Source organism: Neopsephotus bourkii, unplaced genomic scaffold (assembly GCF_033783945.1).
Source record: "Neopsephotus bourkii isolate Nb327-2 ecotype Australia unplaced genomic scaffold, CSIRO-AGI_Nbou_v1 NB_1624, whole genome shotgun sequence".
Taxonomy (NCBI): domain Eukaryota; kingdom Metazoa; phylum Chordata; class Aves; order Psittaciformes; family Psittacidae; genus Neopsephotus; species Neopsephotus bourkii.
The window spans coordinates 7,710,319-7,735,107 of NW_026902099.1; the positions used below are offsets into that span (position 1 = coordinate 7,710,319).

General features: G+C 42.9%; 1 protein-coding gene across 1 annotated transcript; it reads right to left on the reverse strand.

The window, feature by feature from the left end:
- Nucleotides 1-3,962: 3,962 nt before the first annotated feature.
- On the reverse strand, nucleotides 3,963-16,762 carry WNT16 (Wnt family member 16). The gene is made up of 4 exons (XM_061373004.1): nucleotides 16,615-16,762; nucleotides 16,276-16,526; nucleotides 14,127-14,407; nucleotides 3,963-7,275 (listed from the first exon to the last, which is right to left on the reverse strand). Exons 1-4 carry the CDS (start codon nucleotides 16,701-16,703, stop codon nucleotides 6,811-6,813), a joined length of 1,086 nt encoding a protein of 361 aa, XP_061228988.1. The 5' UTR covers nucleotides 16,704-16,762; the 3' UTR covers nucleotides 3,963-6,810.
- Nucleotides 16,763-24,789: the final 8,027 nt, after the last annotated feature.

Genomic DNA, 24,789 nt, shown 5'->3' on the forward strand with positions numbered 1-24,789 from the left:
AGTGTCCATTCATGCTGCTTGGGTTCTGGTTTTGTTGGTTTATGTTAAAACCTGGAGTTTTCAATGCACATGAAGTGTGAAACCATAGTTGGATAATACTATGGCACTGGCAGCACAAACAGCTCAAAGAGTTACTACCCCTGGTCACCTCCCTGAGTTCTTACTGCCCTTGCCAGCTGGTTGCTCCAAACTGAGCCAAATCTATTAGTTTGAGGAGTGTGTCTGTGAACCATGTTGTTAAACCAGTCCTGTCAGGATTGCTGTCAATCCTGTGCTGTCAGGGCAGGGGGTAGAGAGCCTCATCCCACGCTCCGTCAGCCTGGCACTACAGTCTAGAGCTCCAGAATAAGCAAGTGTAGAACTTTACCACTTACTTACATCTCTAAATTTCAGGTAACTTCTTGGTTTGTTCCACTGCCATAATCAGCAATGACTAGCCAGAACTGTATTTAAAAACCCCAATAGCCCATCTGAAACTGGAATTGAATAGTGTCTTGCTGTTGTGTTCCTCTGCACACTGATTCTCCTAATGATGTATAGGTCCTCCAAAAACTCATTATGTTTAGCATCAAAATATTATTTAGTACATACTGAGACACAATAGAGTGTCAAATTAATTTCTTAGATTATGGGGCAGATTGGTCCATGCAAAAGAATGGGACATTGTTTCAGCTGTTAGCTGCTTTTGTGCTAATGACACGAGGCACAATGTACCTTTCAGTGCAGGGAATAAATCATCATCCACATAAATAACACTGCAGTCTGTTTTTAACGTCTAGTAGAGTGTCAGGCTTTTTCCTACAGAAAACAGAAATGCTTGTGAAATGTGTTTCACTCTGTTCCACAAATGCACATTTTTAGGGCTTAGGGGAAAATGATAGTAGAAATCTTACCCAATCAGGAGTTTCAGTGTTTTAATTGCATTATGTGATGCACACATAAAGATTAAAAAAAAACCACAAAACAAACACATAAAAAAAAACCAAAAAAAAAAAAACAACAAAAAAAACCCACAAACAAACAAAAGAACCCCAACACCAGGATTTCCTTGAAGTAGCAAGGAAAAAGAGCATCTCATTTAAAATTACACTGTATAGTCGTAAACAGAGCCAGGCTGAGAGGAAAATGAAACAGCCAAACCCTGAGATGGGCTCTCATCTTTTAGCCTGTGATGAACTGTACTCATGTTCACAGGCTCAGGTTCAGCAGAAGGATTCACAAGGCATGTGGCCCTATGTTGTACTGAACCTCTCTTTCTACAGTTCAGTTAGTGCATCTGAACTCCATGTGTGTGTCTGCCTTATTTGTTACATCTCTTTGCTGTGGAAATGAAGTGATAGCTCCCCTCCACTGAATGTCATTCCTGTCATCCAAATTCCAGCCTTGGCCAGAGACATCACCAGTCAGTGTTATTTGCTACCTGGGAAATAAGTTTCAGTCTCATATTCCTATCTGCCATTGTACTTTCAGCTCTGATACAGACCTGATACAGCAGCCATAGAGAATTAATTCCCATTTCATTCTTCACTGAGTAAACCATTAGTTATTTAACAGGTCTACCTGTGGAATTACACAGTTGTCAATTCAGTGTAACAGCAGGCTCTGGGATGGGTATGGATATTTTAGCAGTAATTACTTGCAGCATTAATGTGGAGTTCACAGACACTATATACCCTTCAGGATGAATTTACCATTGGTGTGTGTGGCAGAAAAGCATGTTTGACTCCCAGAAATGGAGACAACAGGAGCCCATGTTTAGGAAATGGAACTGTAGTCAACTGATTATTTTAGTTTTTGCCTGTCCTTGCAAAACTCTGATGGGCTCCACAGCAGGACTTGCCCAGTAGTCACGACTTGGGTTGTCCTAACTAGTTAATCACAGTTTTCCAATCTATGTGGGCTGAGAAACAAATGCAGGTGACCAGGTAGCCAAAGCACTAGGCTGCCCATCGGGAGACCTGACTGTTATAATTTTATTTCAGCCTAGGTCTGCCACTGGTTTTGCAAGTGCCTTTGAGCAAGTCATTTCTTTCCAGCTTCCCATTTATAGTCAGAATACTACTAATACTGCCGCCCTCCTTGGGAATGCTCATTGGACGTATGGGTGTGAAGCCCTGATTCTCTGTGAGGTATTGTTAGCTATTGTCTGCCTGTGCCTGTGCTGGTCCACTAACAGTAAAAATTGTGAGTGTGTAAATTCCTAAAAACTGCTATTGCAAATGCTTGCATGAAAGGAACAATAAAGACAATACCTCATTCACCATTACTATTGCTGCTGGATCTGGGCATTCCAGGTCACCTGGCAGCACAGATGGGATACCATCAGGAGAGGATTCACAATTAGCATTTTTGACAGGCTATCTAGAACAAATAATAACATTTATTCCATTCTAATACTTGCTGATATTCCACCCTGTGTCATAGCTACCATAAGTTAGAAGGCTGAGACAAACAGCGCCTCATTTGGCATGACACTGCCACAGTGAGATGACCCTTTCACATGTTTTTAATAACTTTGGGGCAGCAGTGAGTTGGTGTAGGTTCAGCACTGTACATAACCAGCCTTGATGGCTCTGACCTATGAGGAACTGCCCTACAGGCAAGTTTGCTGTCTTGTGAAACCTCATCCTTCACTGAAATCAGGCGCCTCAGCTCCAACAGAAACCTCAGCCAGTGATGTCCTTTTAACATCATTTCCTCTGAGTGACCAGTGCTAATCGTTGCTGTTTACCTTACACATGTTTCACATACTTGTCATTCATCAGAAAGTGCTGCCCAGCACCGAGGCATTTTGACAGCACTAGAGGCTACACGTCCGTTTCCTACACATCCTTTGACAAGGGATCTCCAACAGGCAGGGGCTGATGCATGCACAGATAAACTGGCATGTCGATAAACTGGCCAGCTGTGTTCCTGCAGTAACTCCTCTCAGTATGTCAGCACTTCGGTCAACAACACAGCTTTGCTCTTAAAACACGCAGCCAGTGCACATATATATTTGTTTTCAAAATAGCATACATCATTTTCACTTTCAGAAGAAGTTACAATTATCCTTTCTTCCAAAAGTAAACTTGTGGCATTTTTCATAGGTTTGCTACTTTTCACAAACTGCTGCTTTGTGCATAAAAGGGCAGTGTGAGGGAACGGGACTGGGACAGGACCTCTCTCCCACTCAAACTGTGGATTTCTTTCCATTTTTTTCTAGTCTCACTTGCTCAGATGAGCACACATATGGCTACGTTCAAACATAGGGTGTATTATTGCAAAGCTATACAAGAGTATTACAAGACTGCGTTTTAAAAGGGAAAAAAAAATAATTTACCCTATTAAACTGAGTGAAATTCATCCTAGTGCCATATGCCCACAAAAGTAGCTGAACCACATATGTCATATGTAGGCTCCTTTTTGAAAGCAGAGGCATGCTGTCTTACAGATGGTTCTCCCTCTCGTTCTCACCCAAGGAAAGCTTTTCCAGAGTGGAATAAATACTGCAATAGATATCAGCTAATTTCTTTATTCTTGTGATGCTACTACAAAAATATGTTCATATCCTGATCCCATCCAGAACTGCTTTTACAGATGCTGCCTATCCAGAACTACTTTGTATGGATGTGACTTAGAGCAAGCACCAGTTTCAGCTGTGACAGGTAAAGAGAGGGGCTCATGCTCCAGTCTCCCCAGTGCCCTCAGCTTTGCTTCTGCTTCCCCCTGCAAACCCTTGACGTTAGTGCAGCAGAAGAGCTACCAGCACCCCCTTGCACTACATGCATTTGCTCTCACCAGTGCTCAGTGCAGAAAGGGTAATGCCACCTCCCATGAAATAGCTTTCTTCAGCTCCTCCTGCTGCTGCCAGTGAAGGTCTAACCCATTACCTTGTTCCTCATTGTAGCTTTCATAAACTTGGTGAGTTGCCACTTCTCCATTGTCATTTGTCATCCTTTAAAAAAATAAACTCTTAGCCCCACAAGCCAGGAAAAAAGCCTTTTATTTACAACATTCATGAACAAAAAAGATTTTTAAGTAGATGACATCTCAAAAATGATGCAGCACCAAAAAACTGGATAGCCAAGTAGGCAAGGGACATCCTGACTGCATTGACTGCTTTGCAACTCCCGTGTCTCCTCTTCAAACCCACAGAAACAGCCTGCTGAGGTTTTTCTTCTGGGCAAAGCCCTGAAGCTGACCTTAGGCCCAGGAGTCCAGGACCATTTTCTCCCCATTTCTTACCCTGCCAGAAGTTAAGGCATACCAAGAAGTACACTGGCGATTTTCCTTACTTTACAGATGAGGCATGGGATAACCTTTAGGTCTGGTAAAAGCTAAGGTCATTTTGAGATACACATTGAGGCAGGTTCAAGAGAAGATCTTGGTCTCCACACTTAAATCCTAGTGGCTGGTTCCTGCTGGAGCCCCATATAACAAAATGGTGGAGACCTCAACACTGAACTCAATGGACATACATCTAGGAGCAGTCTCATCACATAGGGCACGGGGGCACTTACCTCTGCCAGCAATTTGATGTAAGGCAGATTCAGAAAGAGTGAGAGGTGATCTCTACAACACCTCCACATCACCAGTGACCAGGAGCATGTCCCATCCATTCTGCCAATAGGTGCTGTGGCACAGCCTCTGGGTTTATTATTATTGATGGAAGATAGGAACAGCCTTGGCTCATAAATTTCTTCAGGGTCTTCCTCCAGGGTGTGTCCTCCCCATCTAAGTTTTCACAGGGAGGGTGTTAAATCTTCCTGTGACAACAACTGGTACACTGAGCACCTTCTCATAGAGAGCAGGTGTTGTGTCTTCAGCATAATTATCTATCAGGCTAGATCAATGGAGACAGACTGGACAAATGTGGCGGGGGGGAGGTCCAAAGAGAATGAGCAAATAAAGAACTTTTGGTTGCTGAAGTTCCTAAGCCACTCCACATAAGGCAATGAAGTTACCACAACACAGAAGATTTTGTTTGCTTCTTCCTGACCTACACATCCATTAAAGAGTGACAGGGAATCTGGTCACCATCTTTCATATAAAAATAATTGACAGTTAGGAAATTAATTCCTCAAAGCGACTTTGAAAGCCTCAACTAAGATGCCTGAGATGATTTCTTTCTAAGAACTGTTAGTGTAGAAAAAGCTCAGGGACTGTCAACCCTTGCAAGTCCCCCTGATATCAGTAGGAGTTCTGCACTTACCACTACAGCTGGGATTTCACTGTTTGTAAAATGGATTTAAAGGAATAAAAACAGTATACAGAGTATAAACTGATCATTTAGAAAATCATAGTAAGTGTTTCTTATCAGTGTACATTAACTACAATAATTATAACCACCCTGATGGTAGGAAAAGAGAACATTTATGTAATTTGCTGACTAATTTCCCCCTTGCACATGCAATTAAAAATCACTTAAAGGCTACTATAATAGTAACAAATATCTAACCAACAAATGTCAAAGGCTGTAGTCTTATCACATTAGTTTTGGAAGCCTTTTACATAACTTTCATAATTTAAATATTTACAAAATATAAACTTTCTTGTCTTATCAAAAATAGGTCTTTTTACATTTAAACAACAGAAATCCTTTCACATGATGCTTTTTAAACCTGGCATTAAATCACTGCATAAAAATAAACAACCTTTCACAGCTGTAAAATGAAGCTGAGACAACATATGGAAGTGGAGAAAATGTTATCAATGACAGTTTAAGTATTTTAGTGGTGTGAGTCAATCCGTGAAATACATTGTGCATTGAACTTACTTAGGGTGCAGACTAACGAGAAGCTCTAGCATTGAGTCCTATAACAGAAAGTAATGCTTAGAAAACCATTTCACTTTATGGCAGATTTCTTTGGGCTGAATCTCACATGGTTATTTGTGAAGATGACGGCGAACCACCAGTGAGATGGTTGAACATGGCAGGTTGTTGCATATAGTCCAACAGTGGGCAACGACCGACTGACTCGCAAATGGTGTGTTCAGATACTGAGGAAATGCCTGCAAAGGATTTTATTTCCTTTAAATACCAGACTGCATTTCTGGCCCTCCTCAGACCTGTCCTTTGTCCATTTGAAAGGCAACCTATGAAAAATCTTAAGGCACACCATCCATGTTCCTCGAGCTCTGCTCCAACCCATCTGAAATGGACACAGCTTGGTCCATACCAGTGGACCCTCCTCCTCTACCCAGGCAGTGCTTGGCTGTTGGCAGTCATGCATGTTTCCCAATGCCAGATGGTTTCCTGCATATTATGCAGAAGACAGCTTTCTGAACAGTTACAAAGCAAAGATTTTATGGTCAACAGCAGAACATTTCCCCTATCTTTGCTTTTTCTCTCTAAAGCCTGCAGAAATGAACCATCTAGTAGGTCCATCTAGCCCCAGTTTTAATATTACAGGCATAAGGGTTATATCTAATGTCGATATCTTACGTACACATGTATCTTACACACCCTCCTACTCTTCAGTTTCCGACTAAGAAGATCTTGAGTTTTCTCCATTGTATCTACCAACTACATGGATCTTCAGGACATTGTGGCTATCAAAAACTTGGAAAGCTCAGTGTCTGTCCCTGCTTATGGAGTTCAAATGTGTCATCAGGAGTCCTTTTTCGTTGTTTTAGCTGTACCTGTGTGCAGGCTGCTGTTCGATTGGTTGCTCTGCATACACCAAATGCTTGGGCTACCCGTTGTTTGGTAATACCCATTCCCCCTGAGGCTGATGCTCCTGCAATTCCACATGGCAAGAGTAATTGCTGCCCGTGCGGCAGTTGTGTGTACCAAGCAGTGCAGGATGGTTGGTGTGCTCTCTGCACTTATTTGCAGGTGTGTACATCGGTCATGGTCTCGCATCTCCGGCAGCGCACGTAGCAGCACCACACAAACTTGCACTCACACCTCTCCACGTGCCTGACAACGTGGGTGTTGTACCCCCGCCCACAGCAGAGGAGGTTGCAGCCGTCAGGTCCCTCCGAGGTGCGATTACATTCCCTTCCCTGAGTTCCAGGGATCCCCAGTTTTTGGTCTTCAACACAATAGTTGGGTGATTTGTTCACATACAGCAGGTCTTCTTTCCCAATTGGTATTTTTCGTTGGCTTTTCTCTTTCCTGCGTAGCTTTTTTTTCAGTCTGTCTGATATTTGTATGCTGTTTTCATATTTATCCTTTAAAAAACGGCCAATCTTTTCAAAGGAGGACATTGTTTTCCAACAGGTTTTCACAGCACAGGACCCAGAAACACCATGACAACGGCAATCCACTGACATCAGCTTCGCTACAGCCTGAAAGCAAAGCAGAGACGACATTTGGATGTGGTCCTTTGTTCCTTAGGAATACTGCCTGACATCAGTAACACAGAGGTTTCAAAGTATTACAGCTGCCATTGCCATTTCAGTGGTGGAGAAGCCAGAGCACAAGAGGATACACGTTAGAAATCAGGTTTTCAACTCCAAACCCCCACTATGAGAAGCCTGATCTTCAGAAGTGATCTACATTTGCACTTTGCAATGGCAATTACATAGCAATATCAAATAATAATAAGAAAAGCTTGTATTTCTGGCTGGCTTTTCATTCTGGAGGCTCCAAAATACCTGAAGCGACACGTCCTGTGTCACTCCTCCCACTGATGGAATGCAAACAGCCCTTACGGGGAATAGTAGGAGGGGGAGCAGGGATAGGGCAGGTAACGGCACTGTTCCTATGTTGGAAAACATTTACTGGGCACGTCTATGCCATCTTTTAAGGGTGCCTTAAAGCTACCATCAAGATCACTAAACATTCACAGCACAGTATGCAACTAAGGCCAGGGGAATGGCTTGAGGTTACACAAGTGTGTGAATAGTGTGGCTCAGCATCCAAAGAATTGCAGCATACAGGCTGCAGGCTCCTCAGGGCAGACCTGTGTTGAAATAGCAGGAGAATGCCCACATCTCTGAGCTCCATAGGAAGTCTGTCAAAGGAGCCACTATAGTGCAGCAGAGGTGGCCTGAACTCGGTATTCAGTAAATCTCAGACGCTTCTCATTTACAGGATGAAGTCCTGATCTTGTAATATAGGCATACTAGTACTATCATGGGTTTCCAGTGTTTACAGTTGAATAATGGCTCTATTTAACACCATTTGATATTCATACTATCATAATAGTAGTCATAATATCATCAGTAGTCAATAGTAGTCATAATACCATAGTATCATAATAATACTATTCATTCATACTACTTTCATAACTTCCAGTGTTTTAGCAAGATTTCCACAGTTATTACCAACATTAAAATACCCTGACATGGGCTATTTTTCTATGGCCAAGCAAAAGGAAGCACTGGACTGAAAAGTAACTGGGAATCTGCAGCCTGTGTTGAGCTTTTGCAACACACAAGAATTTTGGCTCAGTTTATAGAAGACCCAGCCTTAAAGAACTGGAATCTGTAAACAAGCAGTAACTTTCTTTATCTGGGACTGCAACTCATACAGTCAGCAGATAATCAGTATACTTCCTTATAGAATATCTAATAGTCATAATGTTATTCAATTAGGCTTGTGACACATCTCACATTAGAGTTTGTAAAAGTGTGCAGAAAAAACATTGCTTGCACAGATACAGCACAAGGACAAGGTATCATAATTTTTGCTTTGTTTTACCTTTCCATTACCATACTCTCTGGAGCCATCCTATACACTCATATGAGCCATTGGTTAATGGTGTGGAAAGCCCGTGTTACCATCTTCCATTTTACTAACATTTCCACCTCTCCCCTCCCCATATTTAATCTCCACAATCAAGGCAATTGGGAAATGTAACAGAAAGTGTGAATTTTAAATTAACTTATAATAGTTCTGTCTTGAAACTCTTCATGCAGAAAGGCCAATGAAGATTAAAATTATTCTTCTGTGGAGGAGCAAGTATTTCCCAAAAAATGGGGAAGACACCACCCCCACCCCTGCAATTTCATATTTATTAAATTTCACCCTAAACCTTCATTACCCCACAGTCCCCACAAACATTAACTGAGGTCAATCTCTGTCAAACTGTCCTAGGAAAGGAAAAGAGCAGAAGGCAAATCTACCTAATACCCTCCTCTGTTTTCCCCTGAGAAAGTAGTTTCATTTTCCTGTTCCTACGTCTTGATTCTGCAGTGAGATCAGAGCCCTGAAATCCTACCAAGTTCTACTGACCTTATTCAGGACCAGAAATAAACTCAAGCCAGGCTGCCTATTTGTAGCTCAGGCAGCACAAGTGCAAAAGTTTCAGAGCTAGTCAGGGCATGGAGCAGATAAAATGAGCAGTTTCTACCCTGTGTGTTAAACTCGCACTTTTCATCATGGGGAATGTGGTCTCTGAAGTTTGGGATGAGTCCAATGTGGTTAAATCCATTGATTTCGGTGGGAGTCGAGGCCTCCTGACATGTTCTGCCCCAAAGATATTGACACAAGCCCAAGCTGGTATTTGCATATAACTCTACAAACATTATTAAAACCACACATGACCAAAGTGCTTAGAGTCACATCTTTCTTTGGTGAGTGAACAGGACCTATTTGCTGGTAGAAGTTACTACAGAAGCCAAACAAGGCACTCAAAGAGCCATTATCAACAAAGAACAGGTGTATGCCCTGACCTAGAACAGCCACTAGCCTTTGCAAACTCAGCCTGGTGAAGTGATAGATCATTACAGGAGATGATATTTCCAGATGCTGTAGATTGCTTTTGGGATTGGAGATTTTTCCCTATCCTGGATGAAACATAAGAACATTGAAAAAAGCAGACCCTCACCTCAGAGCACACACAGATTTTTTTCAGTGGCAAATCAACTGTCTGTAATTCTTTTAGATACCTGTCTTCTCTCTTTCCCAGGTTAGTTACTGTTTAATAGACAGACTTGACCTTGTGCTTGTATCTCAAGCATCTATCAATAATCTCAAGAATATATCAATAAGGAAATCACTGGGTAGTCAGAATATGTCATTAAGACTGACAGTGACTGAGGCAGACAAGAATTTGAGATCCAAGGATAGAAAGTCTTTGTTAGAACACAGATAATCTAATAAAATGTCAAGGAAAAGACAAACATGATACCAAAACATAAATTTTACACATGATCTAAAACCAGAAGGGATTTAATAATATTTTCCAATTTCTAACAATTGGTTATTTATACAAAGGCAACTAACTAGAATCTCTGAGTAGTCTGAAATCACATAGTACTATAGGATTTGTAAGGTTACAGTTATAATCCTTGCTTTTACTGCAATATGACAGGGTTCTAATTAGGGAAGAAAGAATAGTGGAAGAATATACAGTTTGGTTTGAGGAAAGAAGTGTAATTCCAAGTCTGATAGAATCAGGCATAATAAAATATGGATGAGGCAGAAGGATCCAGAAATTGTCTGGGAACCACTGGACATGTCTGCTAGGTGCTAAGGGTGAGTTACTTCCATGTAGGCAAGTAGTCCAGCAGTTTATAAACAGGATAAGAAACTGATGTTGGAGTCTCAGGTTGTTATCAAAATATATCATTAAAAATGCAGCATATATTAGCAGTGATTGGTGATCAAATGAATGCTTTGATGCACTCTGTTTCAGAATGATTTATGGTGTCATCAGAATTGTGTATGACCCCAGCCTGTTGCTTCCCAGCTGTTAGGATAGGCAAGTTTTCTGATTGGACTCCAACATATTTTGGGTTGTCTCTACTGCTAGCACAGGGAGCTGACATCTTGCTTTGACTGATGACAAAACATTTCACTGGATCTCAGGCTGCCATGAAAGCTTTAATAAACAAACCCCTGTAGCTGAACATCTAACAACATTCAGGTACTTCCTGTTTTCTTGCAAGCAAACCTAATATGGTGCCTATAGAGTCAAGGCAGCCTTCTGGTGGGACATGGCTGAACACACACCTGTGTCTGAGCAGTGCAGTTACAGTGATGCACAGTTACTGGGATGCACAGAATTACTGGGAGTGTGACTTCCAGACTGACTCCACAAACAGTGCTCAGTGTCACACCTTTAGATTGACATGATAAATCTTTCCAGTTATTTATGAAATTGTGAGAGGATTCTCCCTAAGGAACAGAATTTCATAGAGAACTTCAAAGGAGTACTGTTACTCACAGAAATGTGGTGGAAAGAAGTGTCCTGTGCAAGATGGGACAGGTTTTCAGTTTTCTTGGGCGGATCATGAAACTGACTGACTTCTTGTGAGAAATGACCAGTGTGCAACTGAGATTGGTCTGCAGTGAAGGAGGGTCACTTGGATTACAGTTTGCATACCCCTTGATGCCAATTAATGCTTAGCATCTCCAAGCTAAGCTCTCTGTTTGTAGGCAGTGTACTCAGCTGTGAGACAGGGGCTGATAGTACTTGTTTTGCAATGGGAGCCAATGGCTATAATCAAACAGCCTAATTTAACCCACTGGCAGAACTAATAGGACTATTTATGAAGACAAGCACATGTCCTCCTGGAGGTACAGCACTTATGAACTGTTGCAGACTGCTGGTAGGTCTGTTACCAACCCACAAGTATCAGTAAAACCCTGATGAACGAAGCTGTCAGTGTGAAAACACAAGCCCTGCAGATCAAATAGATTTCCACAACTGGAAAATTAACTAAGCAGAATTTTTCTTCAGTAAAAAAATACTACTACAATAATAGTCAAACCATAGTGCCTGACTCGCCCTTATACCTTTATGTAAGGAGCAGAGTTGCACAACTCACATATGCACATCGAAGTACGGTGAACACTGCAGTGCTAAAAGATGGACATTTATCTTGTGGCAGAATAACAACTGAAACTGGAACCTTCTGAGGTTCAGGTTAGCATCCTAAACAGTGGATAATTCAGTAAAAGGATTCCTACTGTTTCAAACTTTATATATTTTGGATTTAACTAAGAGATGTAGAAATAGCATTTTGTACAGAAATGAGAAAGTAACAAGAGAATTCTGCACATACCAGTTCCATTAGTAACTCCAAACAAATATGGAAGTATTTTGCCTGAAAGACTGCTCTTGCAAGACACAGAACCAGGAACATGATATTATTTATTACAAAAGGTCATAAGGTACCAGAACATATTGCAAAACGTCCTTCTTGTAAGCTCCCGAACATGAAGGCCAGCATTTTCCAACATCTCCTAGTTAAGGATTTTGGAACTACAGAAGAGTTCTCTAAACTTACTTCAGCTGATATTGCTGTTAGAAATTCCAGGTACCAACAATAAACATTCTCTTTCACTCTGGACAGCAGTCAAAAATATTTGCTTTATCCTACAGTTTGCCATTAAGTTACAAAATGTTTATGCACAGAAGCTGAGTAAATACGTATTTTCTTCCAAGGTAACGTACAACAAATACACCATTGAAGCAAAATCAGTGAAATAAGTGTCTTCTGGCCTTTCAGGCTTGCAGAAGGTGCTGGGTTAACTATAGAATCATAGAATCATAGAATAGTTATGGTTGGAAAAGACCTTGAGATCATCAAGTTCCAACACCCCTGCCATGGGCAGGGATGCCTCAAACTAGACCATGTCACCCAAGGCTCGGTCCAACCTGGCCTTGAACACTGCCAGGGATGGAGCATTTACCATTTCTTTAGGCAACCCATTCCAGTGCCTCACCACCCTCACAGTAAAGAACTTCTTCCTTATATCTAATCTGAACTTTCTCTGTTTAAGTTTTAACCCATTCCCCCTTGTCCTATCGCTTCAGTCCCTGATGAAGAGTCCCTCTCCAGTATCCCTGTAGGCCCCCTTCAGATACTGGAGCACTGCTATGAGGTCTCCATTCAGCCTATCTCTCTCTACAAATGTGATTAATTACCCTTTGCTCTTTCCCTAAAGAATAACCACTTAATCTTCTGCTTCTTATCAACATTCTCTACTACACAATACCAACCACCTTTCCTTGGAAATGATTTAGCTGACTGACATCAAAATAGACTCACAGTAACTGTTCTCAGTTTACTTAGGTTCAAAGTTTGCTTCTTGTATTTCAGTCTTAAAAAGGGCCTATGTCCCTGACAGATTTTCTGGTTTTCCAACTTAATTAAATTAAATAACATATATAACCTTGTAAACTGTAAAAATTAGTTTAAATTAGAATACTTTGCAACAATATCATCATGGTTCTTCCCCATCTATGGCAGATAGAGCAGTTATTTTCAGTAAAACCCACTGATGCTGCTTTTGGCTACAGGAAATTACTGAGTTACAATGGAGTCCATCAATATATGTAGTCAAAACCAGAGGGTGTCTTTTCTTTCATTACAGCTGTGTCACTGAGCAGAACAGATTTAAAGTATTATGGGGCCAGACAGACCCATTAAACATGAAGTTAAAAACTCCAAGGTAAAGCAGAGAAAGTGATTTTAAAGCAAGAACCAGAATCCAAGTCTCTGCTATTCCAGACATAAGCCCCAAGCACTAGTTTACAGGCTCATATACTGGCTGTTTCTGCTCCCATTCATCAGTGTTTGCAAACCAGTGTCACACACACATACACACACATTTCCTCTGCAAGCATGGATTTGAAGTCCTTTGAGCTGAAGAAGAGCTATCTGAAGCCAGTCTCTTCTCACTTCTCTGATAAGTGCCCTAACCAATGGGTTGCTTTGAAACAGAGACATCATTTCCATCCAACCTTTTAAAAGAAAAGGTTAACTTGATTTCTCCTGAATGATTTTAGACTCCTACTCTTAGGCACAGACCTGAGACTGTGGATGGGTAATGATGCCTCATGTCTGCTCTGCCTTCTCATTCAGTATTAAATTGAATACTGAATTAAAAATGCAGGAAATGATAATAGTGGAATAATCAGTGACAAAGCTCCTAATGTATTATGCTGATAACGTTTCAAGTTTGCTACAGAATATCAAATATCTACTTAAGATAACTCTGATTAGCACTCCGGATGCAATTCTTACTTTGTGGATTTTATTTTAACATGTGGAGTTTAGTTATCTGGCTAAAACCAGCTCTGATTCCAACTTTGTACATGTTTGCATTGGTGACTTTAGTGCTGTTCTTGCCAGTGGCCCCATTTGTACCTGCAGTCAGGGACAAGCCTTGTTTGATTGACGCCATTTTGTCAATGAAGGTGAACAAGGAATTGCTGCCATTTCTGAACAGTGACACATACCTGCCTCCCGGCCTCGTTGTTGTGCAGGTTCATCGCCACCAGCCCGCTCCTGCCCGTTATGTTTTTGATGGGCATGTCCAGGAACTTTCTGCTGAATGACATTCCATAGTGGATGTCGTCGGAGCAGCCGCCCCAGTGCCAGCCCTCGACGGCCGAGCCGCCGTGCCGCAGGTTCGTGTCACAGGAACACTCAGTCACGTTTCCTGCGCTGCACGACCGCGTCACCGAATGCACGAGGCCTGCCGATGTCACTGCTGATATGAACGCAGTCTCCTTCGTGCCTATAAAGCAAGGTGTGGGTACGTTACTTCATCACTCCCTTTGATTACCTCCATAGCAGAGCTCTAGAAAGCCATTTTACAAGTCAGACCATTATTAAAAAGGAACAGTTGCAAGTTTAAAGCCATCACAGCATGGTCTGTCGAGTTAACTTCTTTAAAGCAGTGGATATTCACATCCAAAAAAGACTTCAAGGCCTCTTTGCATGACCACGCTATTAATGATGCTGTTTCTGGCTGCCTGCACCATGCAATTTTTGGTAACTCCTTTCTAAATCTGGTTAGGAACTTTATTCGCCACAGAAACTTTCAAGTGAATTTGCTTTTAATAACAATAATAAAAAATATCAACCCCCAAACGAACCATACCCCAACCCCATTTCTCTCCAAACTGCTTTTCACTACTCACATTCATTTGAAGAAGAAAAAGTTAGTTCAGACCTCAGAGGAGGAACTTGAAGCTGTCACAATCCCAGGTTACTTTGGTATAGGGCCAGAACTTACCTCATGCTAAGTTTAGTAAATATCGAGGTTGTTCTAATTCACAAAGGTTGCAAACAGCACCAAGAACCTTAAACAAGGCAGAAATCAGAATGGCACAAGGATAATTAGGCCATGTGCTTTTCCTAGAATAAGCTGGCCATGGGAAAGACAGCAGTGTAAAAAACCTTTAACTGTTAGGCTATAGCTCAGAAGAATCATGGAGGGACCTGCCTGGGCCTCTTAAGCTCTGAGACTTCTGAGATACTGTAGCACAGCTCCATAAGCGTTAAGCAAGACGTATACTCTCTAAGCAAACTGAAAATCAATGACTGGCCATTAACTGTAACTGAAATTTCACTGTACTAATTTTCATTGGTGTAAAAACAATGTGCTATTTCCAGTGTCCCAAGTTTCTGCTCACAGGCAGAAAAGTTCCTGTTTGTTTCTCCTGTTCATATTAATCGGTGGTGCTGGCAACCTCACAAAATGCTTCAACAGGACATACTAGTGACACTCTGTGGGTTAGTAGTGCTGCTCAATTATGGGTCTGCAGGTGTAGTCCTTCCCACTGGACAGAAGGACTGACATACAGCATGTATGACTACATGCAGTAGGGTAAACTGCCCCCTGCTTTTTGTTTGTTGGTTTATTTTCTTTACATTTTTGGAATATGCATCATTTTTTATTGCACATGTTACATTTTTGTGGTTAATGGTTGTTTTTTTTCCAATGTCACAGCATAAAGTGAAGACTGTACAAATACAAAATGAAGTAGTAAAATAGTTCAGTTCACATCAATGCCTGCACCAAAATCATCGAGCAGAGTGCTCAAAACAAACTTGCAGGATCAAGACCCTCCACCTGATACAAACAAAGTGTCCCAATTTCAGCCTAAATTTCAGCAATTCCATCATTAGCTCCAGTGCTTTCAAGCAGCTCTGGTCTTGCTCTGCTGAGCAATACCACCTAACTGAGCACATTTTAAAGTAATTCACATCGCATACAGTGCTGTGAGCAGATTTTTACCTGCAATGAAGTGACCTTTTCGAAATACTATGTGTCATTACCCCACTCATCGAGTAATTATGACATAAGGGGGTAAAGCCGACATCAGTCTAAGAATAACAACATTTCAACACAGTTAAGTAGATCTAGTTAAAGGCGCTGTCATCCTCGGACCTATTAAGCAAATTACAGTAAGGAACAACGATTTTGGAAATGCGATGGTAGGCTGTGTCTGCTCCCTGCTTTTCGTGTACCTGTGACAGGTTCCCGGGGCGGATGCGGTAACCTCCCACTACCACGCCCGGTCCCTGAGCCCGCCCCGCCGGAGCCCGGTCCCCCACCGGCACCTGCGGCCCCGCGGCCCCGGCAGGGCAGACACTCACCGCTGCTGAGCTGGTGCCCGAAGGCGGCAGCGGTGGCGGCGGGTCCTCGGCGGACGTTGGGTGGCGGACGGCAGTCCCAGCGCTCGTGTCGGAACTGGCTGCGGCACTCCTGGAGGCCCAGGCGCGCTCCCTCCCGGATGGCGGGCACCAGCTCCGGCTTCTGCTTGCACAGCTCCTGCTGCCGGCGGCTCAGCGGCGGGCTGGCGCAGCCCGGCTTCTCCGGCCCGCCGGCGGCAGCGATGCCCAGCCACCTGCAGAAGCAGCCCCTTCGTCAGCTTCGGGCCCCGAGGGGACGGACGGGCTCCGCGCAGCCACCCCATCCCGCGCCCAGCTACTCACATCCAGGTGCCGCCGGCGGCGGCAGGGCAGAGGGAGATCAGCATCGCTGCCAGCAGCAGCCGCGGTCCGAGATCTGCCCCGCGCCCCATGACCGCCGCATCGAGCCCCGCTGCGCTGCCGCTGCCCGCCGCCGGCTCCCCGGGCAGCAGGGACCGAGCAGGACCGTTGCCGGTGGAGCACACCTACTCGGCGCTCTCCTCCTCGAGGGGCAGGCTGCAGTCGTCGGGGGAAGCCCGGGCCGTCGGAGAGCCTTGCCGGGGAGGACGGGCTGGAGGGGAGGGCAGCTGGAGGGAAATCATTGGGAGCTCCTGATGCCCTTCAAGGTGAGAAAGTTGGGTTCGAGGTTCTCCCCGGCTCTGCCTCCCCCGACCGCGCATTGGCCGCCCGGGACCGGGGCGGGCCGGGGCGGGGCGCGGAGGAGCTCAGCGGTACCGCACCGCACCACACCGCTGTGCCCCGCCAGGCCTGGTGCCGCTGCTCGCCAGCCCCACTGAGGGGCTGCCCCTTCCCTCGGGAAAGCGCTGCGAGCGGCTGCGAAGAGCGCTGGCGGATGGCCGGCGAGACAGAGCGGGGCTGCAGGAGGGGAAACCGGTACGTCTGCAGTGATTTCATCACATTTCTGTGGAAGAGAAGGCACAAAATGCTGATGTTAATAAATCGTAACATCCACGGCACTTTTAATTCAAATTTCCTAGTGCTTTAGCAGTATTAACTGCCTGGCTCCACAGTCAGCATCAGTAGCCATTAGGACAAAATTTGTCCACTCCTGTTAACTTCAGTGAGACGCTCTTATCAACTACTGCCTCAACAATAGTTAGTTACTCATTTTACACATTAACAGCCAATGAGTCAGCTAGCACCTGGTGAAGAGCTGGTGTTGGCACTCTGGACTTTAAAGTCCAATTTGATCCTGCTATATTTCTGCTTCCTTCTGTGTAAGTGAAACACCTGCACTAAACATAATCTGGATGAGACGGCAGCACTGTAAAGACTTTGACTTGACACAGTTGTAAATCAGCTAAATAGCTCTTGTTGACTGACAACATCTCCAAGTGAAGAGCACAACAAATAATTTCAAATGATAGATGTACATATTTAAGAGTACAACATGTTGAGAAATAACCACATAAATGTGATGCTCGCCATCACTTTTTCCCGTGGATGTGCTGAGATATTTTAAGAGCACAGGCTGTGGTACATTTAGATCAAATTTAGACAAATTATATCTCCTTCCTACTCTGTGCTCATTTGCCTGCTCTTAAAAGGGTTTCCAAAAGCATCGCCAGTTCTGGCCAGATGCCACATGACCCCATGAGCCATTTAAACCTTTGGATATGGCTTGGTTTCTCTGTTTCAAATTTTAGTCTGGAGAGCATCTGCTTGTGGTTGCAGAGGAACTTAGTTCAGAGTGAGGGAAATGCATGGAGGACGACATGGGAACACAGGGAACGGGCTGTGAAACAGGCCTGGACCAGCCAAAACTGTGTGGGCTGTGTCAGAGAATTATCTAATTATTCCAGGACACATGGTTCATTTTATCCTCACTGCTGCTTCCTGGCTCCACCTACCAAAGTTAATTCAAAGCCCTGGTCTAGCAGCTGTGTATTTCTTATGTGCTTCTTGATCTGCTATATGCATTTATCAACTGCTTTGAAAGGGTTTGTTTTCCTGCCAGTTCTTTTATTTAACAGGGGTCACTGTGATTTGAGGTTTTGTTTGTTTGCTTGTTTAGGATTTTTGTATTGTTGGTTCTTAAGTTTTATTTTAATTAATATGGAGCTTTTGGTCATAAATTCTTATTTATTTTTTTCTAGAACCTGCAGTATCTTATATGCAATAGCAATGGAAGATTTAAATCAGAAAAATATCAATTAAAAAAAATCTGGTCGTATTTGTAGCATATTTTATATATGATACCATAAATAAATTACTCCTCTGTTGCATTTCCATATGCGTGATCTGATTTTGTCTACATGTTTTAAGTACAGAAACTGCTAAATTTTTAGGAAAACCCTTTGATCCTATACACTTGTATAAGGTTAAACAGTTGCAATTTGGAGATCTGATGCTAAAAAAAAATCCCGCTATAAACTGTAAGGGACTTCTTGAGATCATCCAATTCAATAGTTAGCAGTGACTGGAAGCAAACCACATTTTCCCATGACCATCTGATTTAAAGAAGTTTGGATTATTATATATCTGTGTCCTAGCCCCCATTTGCCTTTCTTCCCACTTCTTTCTCTTACAACCACTCCCCCATTACACACAGCCCCTGCATCTCCTCTCTGGCTGTTGCAGCCTGGTTGCCCACCAGATCCTGCAACCCTTGCCCTTCTCCTGCCTCTCAGCTTCCTGCCTGCCGTTTACACCACCTCTCTTCTTTGTTGCACCCAGCAGTACTCTTCTCTCCAGGCAGAAGCAGCACATACGGGAGTATTCCTGTTAGACCAGAGCTGTGTGACTGCATATAGGTTGGTCGGCTACCAGAAACGGAAGGGCAAACAAATTACTTTGAAAGTTTCGTACTCTGCAAACCTGCAAAGGACCACAATTCGGAAATACCTTGCTGATCTACTAAAATGTATTGAAATTTGCCAAATGCTTTTAAAGTCTGTAATTCTAATTCACTGATGCTTCAGAGACCTCTGTGCTGGAAGACCATTCAGCCCATGAAAGACAGAACAGAGGTGTGATGCAGAGACAATGAACCAGAATCCAAGCTAAGGTCAAGTGCCAAGCCACAGAGATCAAAATTTACTATAAATCAGGGAAGATAAATTAGATTTACTGCTTATCTAACTTTCTCTGGCCAAGGTGGGGCTATCTATTCATAATAAAATGCCCATAATATTCTACATTAAAAAGAAGACAATAAATTGTTATTAAAAGAAAAAAAAAGGAAGGAAATGTGTCTAAGCTTAGTGGTATTTCTTGAATGGACATTTACTAATTTACTGATTTAGCAGTAAGTAAGCAGTAACTTATTTAATGATGATTAAAGTGGTCTGGACAGCATCAGTTCCAGATATATGTGTGTATATATATATACACATATGATTTACTGTTAGATAAGGAAAAATGCTCTGTTGTACAGAATCTGTGGGAATAAGCAGATCACAAAGAATAGTATGCTTCACAGATAGACCAATTATCTCTGAAAAGTTAGTGGCCCGTGCTCTCACCATAACCAAGGTCTGCCATCTTATTTACTAGGTGCAAATACACACAAAGTTAAATTCTCCTATACAAGTTGCCGCTTTTGAAAGCTTCCTTTACATTTTCTTTGCTCTCCTGGAACTTCTGATGCCCATCAGGGACATAAAAACAACACTGCAGTCTTAATTATCCTACCGATACATATGGGCTCTACTACTAACCAGTGTGGGCATTACCTGTTATAGAATCATAGAATAGTTAGGGTTGGAAAGGACCTTAAGATCATCAAGTTCCAACCCCCCTGCCATGGGCAGGGACACCTCGCTCTAAACCATATCACCCAAGGCCTCGTCCAACCTGGCCTTGAACACTGCCAGGGATGGAGCATTCACAACTTCCCCGGGCAACCCATTCCAGTGCCTCACCACCCTAACAGGAAAGAATTTCCTCCTTATATCCAATCTAAACTTCCCCTGTTTTAAGTTTTAACTCATTACCCCTTGTCCTACCACTACAGTCCCTAATGAAGAGTCCCTCCTCAGCATCCCTATAGGCCCCCTTCAGATACTAGAAGGCTGCTATGAGGTTTCCACGCAGCCTTCTCTTCTCCAGGCTGAACAGCCCCAACTTTCTCAGCTGATCTTCATACGGGAGGTGCTCCAGTCCCCTGATCATTCTCATGGCCCTCCTCTGGACTTGTTCCAACAGAGATCCATGTCCTTTTTATGTTGAAGACACCAGAACTGCACACAATACTCCAAGTGACGTCTCACAAGAGCAGAATAAAGGGGCAGGATCACTTCCTTCGACCTGCTGGTCACACTCCTTTTGATGCAGCCCAGGATACGGTTGGCTTTCTGGGCTGCAAGCGCACACTGCTGGCTCATGTTCATTTTCTCATCGACCAGCACCCCCAAGTCCTTCTCTGCAGGGCTGCTCTGAATCTCTTCTCTGCCCAGCCTGTAGCTGTGCCGGGGATTGCTCCGACCCAGGTGTAGGACCTTGCAGTTGGCATGGTTAAACATCATGAGCTTGGCATCAGCCCACCTCACAAGCGTGTCAAGGTCCCTCTGGATGGCATTCCTTCCCTCCAGCGTATCAACAGAACCACACAGCTTGGTGTCATCGGCAAACTTGCTGAGGGTGCACGCAATCCCACTGTCCATGTCAGCGATGAAGATGTTGAACAAGACTGTATCTTAAAATCTTAAAAACAAGACAGTATCTTAAAATACTGAGCAGAAATAAACCTGCCATCCAAACAGGAAAAACTCCCATATTCTCTAAATCAGATTATCCCTTCAGCTATGAAATCTTACCATGTTTGGTGACCAAGCACAAATTCTGTAGTGCGCTTTCAATTCACCTCAGTGTCTGGCTGCACAGTGGCATCCAGCAGCCCTGAGAATCACGGATCCAATGAGTCTTTGCAGTGAAGAAACTGGAACAGTGTCAGCAAAATAGTGGCATCCAAGCAGAGCTGTTGCACTATGAGGGCTGTGAGAGCTCTGTACCCTTAGCAAGAAGGGATATGAGGAGAGCAGTGCAGTGAGACCCCAGCCTTTAAAGGGGTCCTTACACTCTTGGTACAATGCCTCCTTACATTGCAGCATTTCTAAAAGATGATGTCTCAACAGGTAAGTCTCAGGCCCTCAGTAAGGTCAAGCTAGTAGTAGAGGGAAGTTAGGAGGAAAACAGAGATGCCCCCTCTCCCATAAATAGTTCCCTGAATCCCTCTGCATTTTGTCCAGAGGTTTTACATTATTTTTGCTATCAGTGCTATTTTTGATTTTGGTACTTATAGCCTGAAAATACACACTTCTGCTACTAATTTAGACCTGGGCATGATAAGTTCACAAGTGACTGGGACAGCAATTAAAGTGCATCTATTAGTGACATGATGGCAGATGGAGAACTAACAAACAGACCTCACAAACATGTAGTGATTCCAGAGCTACCCCTTAATATTATCTTAATAATAGATGCACAACACAGTATACACAACTGCATTTGTTATGTGCATGGATATATAGAAAATGGCAAAGTAGGACCTGAAAGGCAAGGAAAAAGCAGCTTCTCACAATTCCATCCTTACCAAAAAATCCAGAAGAAAGCTAGCGTGGCCTCCAAATAGTTTTCTGAAGCCTGTAACTCCAGACAGTTGCTGAATCAACTGCTGAGCAGATCTCCTGGCAACCTATGTCTGTTGGTGATGTGCTGCCAGGAAGCTAGGGCTTAGGAAGAGGGAGCTCTGTTTGATTTTGGAGTCTGTTGTTCCGTGTGGTCACTGGAGACAGTGTCCTGGATCAACCAATATTTACGAGTGCTTGAGATCTGCTTGTGCTTTGGGGGATCCTGGGGGTAGATACAGATTTCTTCTAAAGTGCTGCAGGCAAATTCTGTTCTCTAACATGGACAGTATAAAAATAGGCACTTTCTAGACTTACTCTGGAGTTTTTACATATCAATTTTGGCATACCAGGATTAAATAAAAGGTTTCAAGGGAATGCTGATGAGGATTCAAAGCATAACTAAGAGGGGTGTGAAAGATGTGGAACAAAAAAAAATTTATTCTGATTTCACCCACATCATAATTACTACTAAAAATTAAAATGAGTAGTAAAATTGTATTTGATAACAGTGCACCTTTACGCCACCAACTAATTTCCCTGGTTGTTTTGAGGAGGACAAGGAATGCTCTAGGAGATATTATGCAAAATGAAACCTTTCATTGGCATAAAATTAGCTCTTTTTTTTATACTTAAAGCAGCATTATTTAAGCTTTTAAGTTTTTTTCTTTTGTAGATGAAGTGTACGAGATTAGAGGAGGGTTGGTGCTGCTGGTTGTTGTAGCAGAGCTTCTAGGAGGTAATTACATGGTTTGATGAAAGCAGTAACTCAAGTGTGTGGAAAAACCCAAGTCACCTTAGTGGAGAGGGGAAGTCTAGAAGTATTTCTTATTTAGCTTTTAAATCAGACTCCTCTGAAGGCTTAAACTACTATTTTGCTTCTCTAAGTGGAAGCTTTATGCAGAAGTTCCTGAGGTAAGCAGGATAAGATACCCTCTCTGTGTGAACACTTATGTGCATACATGCACATAGGTTGTGTGCACAGAAGCAGCATGCTCACAAGGAGTTTGCTGTATTTTAGGTGTACAACAGGTAGAGGATGGAGGGGGAGCTGTTCCCCTGGGGGCAACTCAGTTCATATTCCTGCCCAACTTCTAATTTTCCTTAACACCTCACACACATCTCTTATAGCAATAATTCCGTTATATCTCATAATAGTGATGTTTCATGTGTACAGAATCCTTGCCATCCTGTGACGAGAGAACTGGGTTTGAGAGACAGATTTAATTTGTTGGTGTCAGGTGGCACATGATCATGAAATCCCATGATTAGGACCTAGTTTTTCCATTTCTAATGAGGTATGTAACCTTTGAATGAGGATAATAATGGAAACAAAAGAATCTACTCTGTAACTGTTGTAATGCAATGCTGGCACTCATTTTATTATATTCTCATCAAGGCACAGATGTCTGCCTAGTCAAGTAATCAGACTACTTGTATCTATGTGGGAATTTACCTACAAGGCCAGTTTCAAAAGGATGAAGCTTCGGAAGAATTAGGAGTGAATGGTATTGTGTTGGAACCTCAGGATGGCTGCAGTCACTTGCTACTGCAATGTGGTGGTGAGAGGAAAGAAGGAATGGCCTAATTTTTCAAGTTATACGACAACATTTAAAAAAGTCACAAAACTCCATTCATTACCCACCCTTTCTCCCAATTTCAATGATCTTACCCCATTTCAGTACATTAATCTCATCTTTTCTGTCTCAGCATTTTTTCTTTAGTCCCTCCGCACTCCTTCCTTCACATCTTTCACCATTCCCATGTAGCACTTTTTGATCAATAAAAATAAAATAAAAATTAAAAAATCATACAGTTACATTCTGGGTCAGAATGTAACCAGTCCATGTAAAATTATGTCTCTTCACTGATAATAGGCACAGCAGATTTTCACAATCAAGGTGCAAGAAACTCTCTAGTAAGAATGTAATCCGCCCCTTTGTAAAGATTCATTTTAATGTCAAATGGTTACGGGTTGCATTGAACTAGAAAGTTTTACACAACTTCCAAAATTCTGATTGGATTAGATGGTAAACATAAAATCCTTCCTTGAGTCTTACTTAATCTTGCTAAATCAGTGTTACACGTTACCTGCTTCCTGAGCCACCCTCTATTTCCTCTCCTTAGCGATCCCCTCCTCTCTTTCTAGCATGTATTTTTTTTTTGCTGGGCCTGGCACTGGTGTATTTGAACCCACTTAAACCTCTCAGCACTCTCATCACAAGCAGTCTTTCAGCTTTGGAAATCTTACCTGTGCTATATCCTTGCAGCTGTGATATATATCCACTGTTGCATAAGGCAGGGTGGTTGTGGTTTAAAACGTGTGTAGCCACAGGCAAGATGCCAAAGTCTACAGGGTTTAATCTGTCCCCAACTGAGCTCTGCTAAACTGGCCAGTTACCAAAGTAGCTGTGGTTTGACATCTCAACAACCTTGTAATAGCAAAGACAGAAATAATGAAAAAAGTTAAGTCCTGTGAGGATAAAAGGGAATAGTTTGGGTTGTTTGGGGATGGTTTTGGGGTTTTTTTATGCCTTTCCCACAGGTAGTTTCTTATTGTCCTAGTAATTATTTATTTGAAAACTTACTTCAACTCTTGTCTTTTGAGATGTTTGAGGGGTTCAACTGCTCTGAGACTCTTCAGTGACCACCAGTGAAAATGGGGTCAGTGTGCAGCCTGATTGTCTACAAGTTCCCTACTCATGTGAGCAGAGAGGAGTATCCCTTAGCATGGCAAAGGCAATAGTAAACATGCCTTGGGTTTCATCCTGAAGAGTAGGGCAAGGCACCCTCTACACCATCCCCGTGCAGGAGGCACTACAGATACTCACTGCTAGGTGAGGCAAGCAGGAGGCGCGTGGTCCAGTGTTGCCTTGGAGAGTCTGGGTGA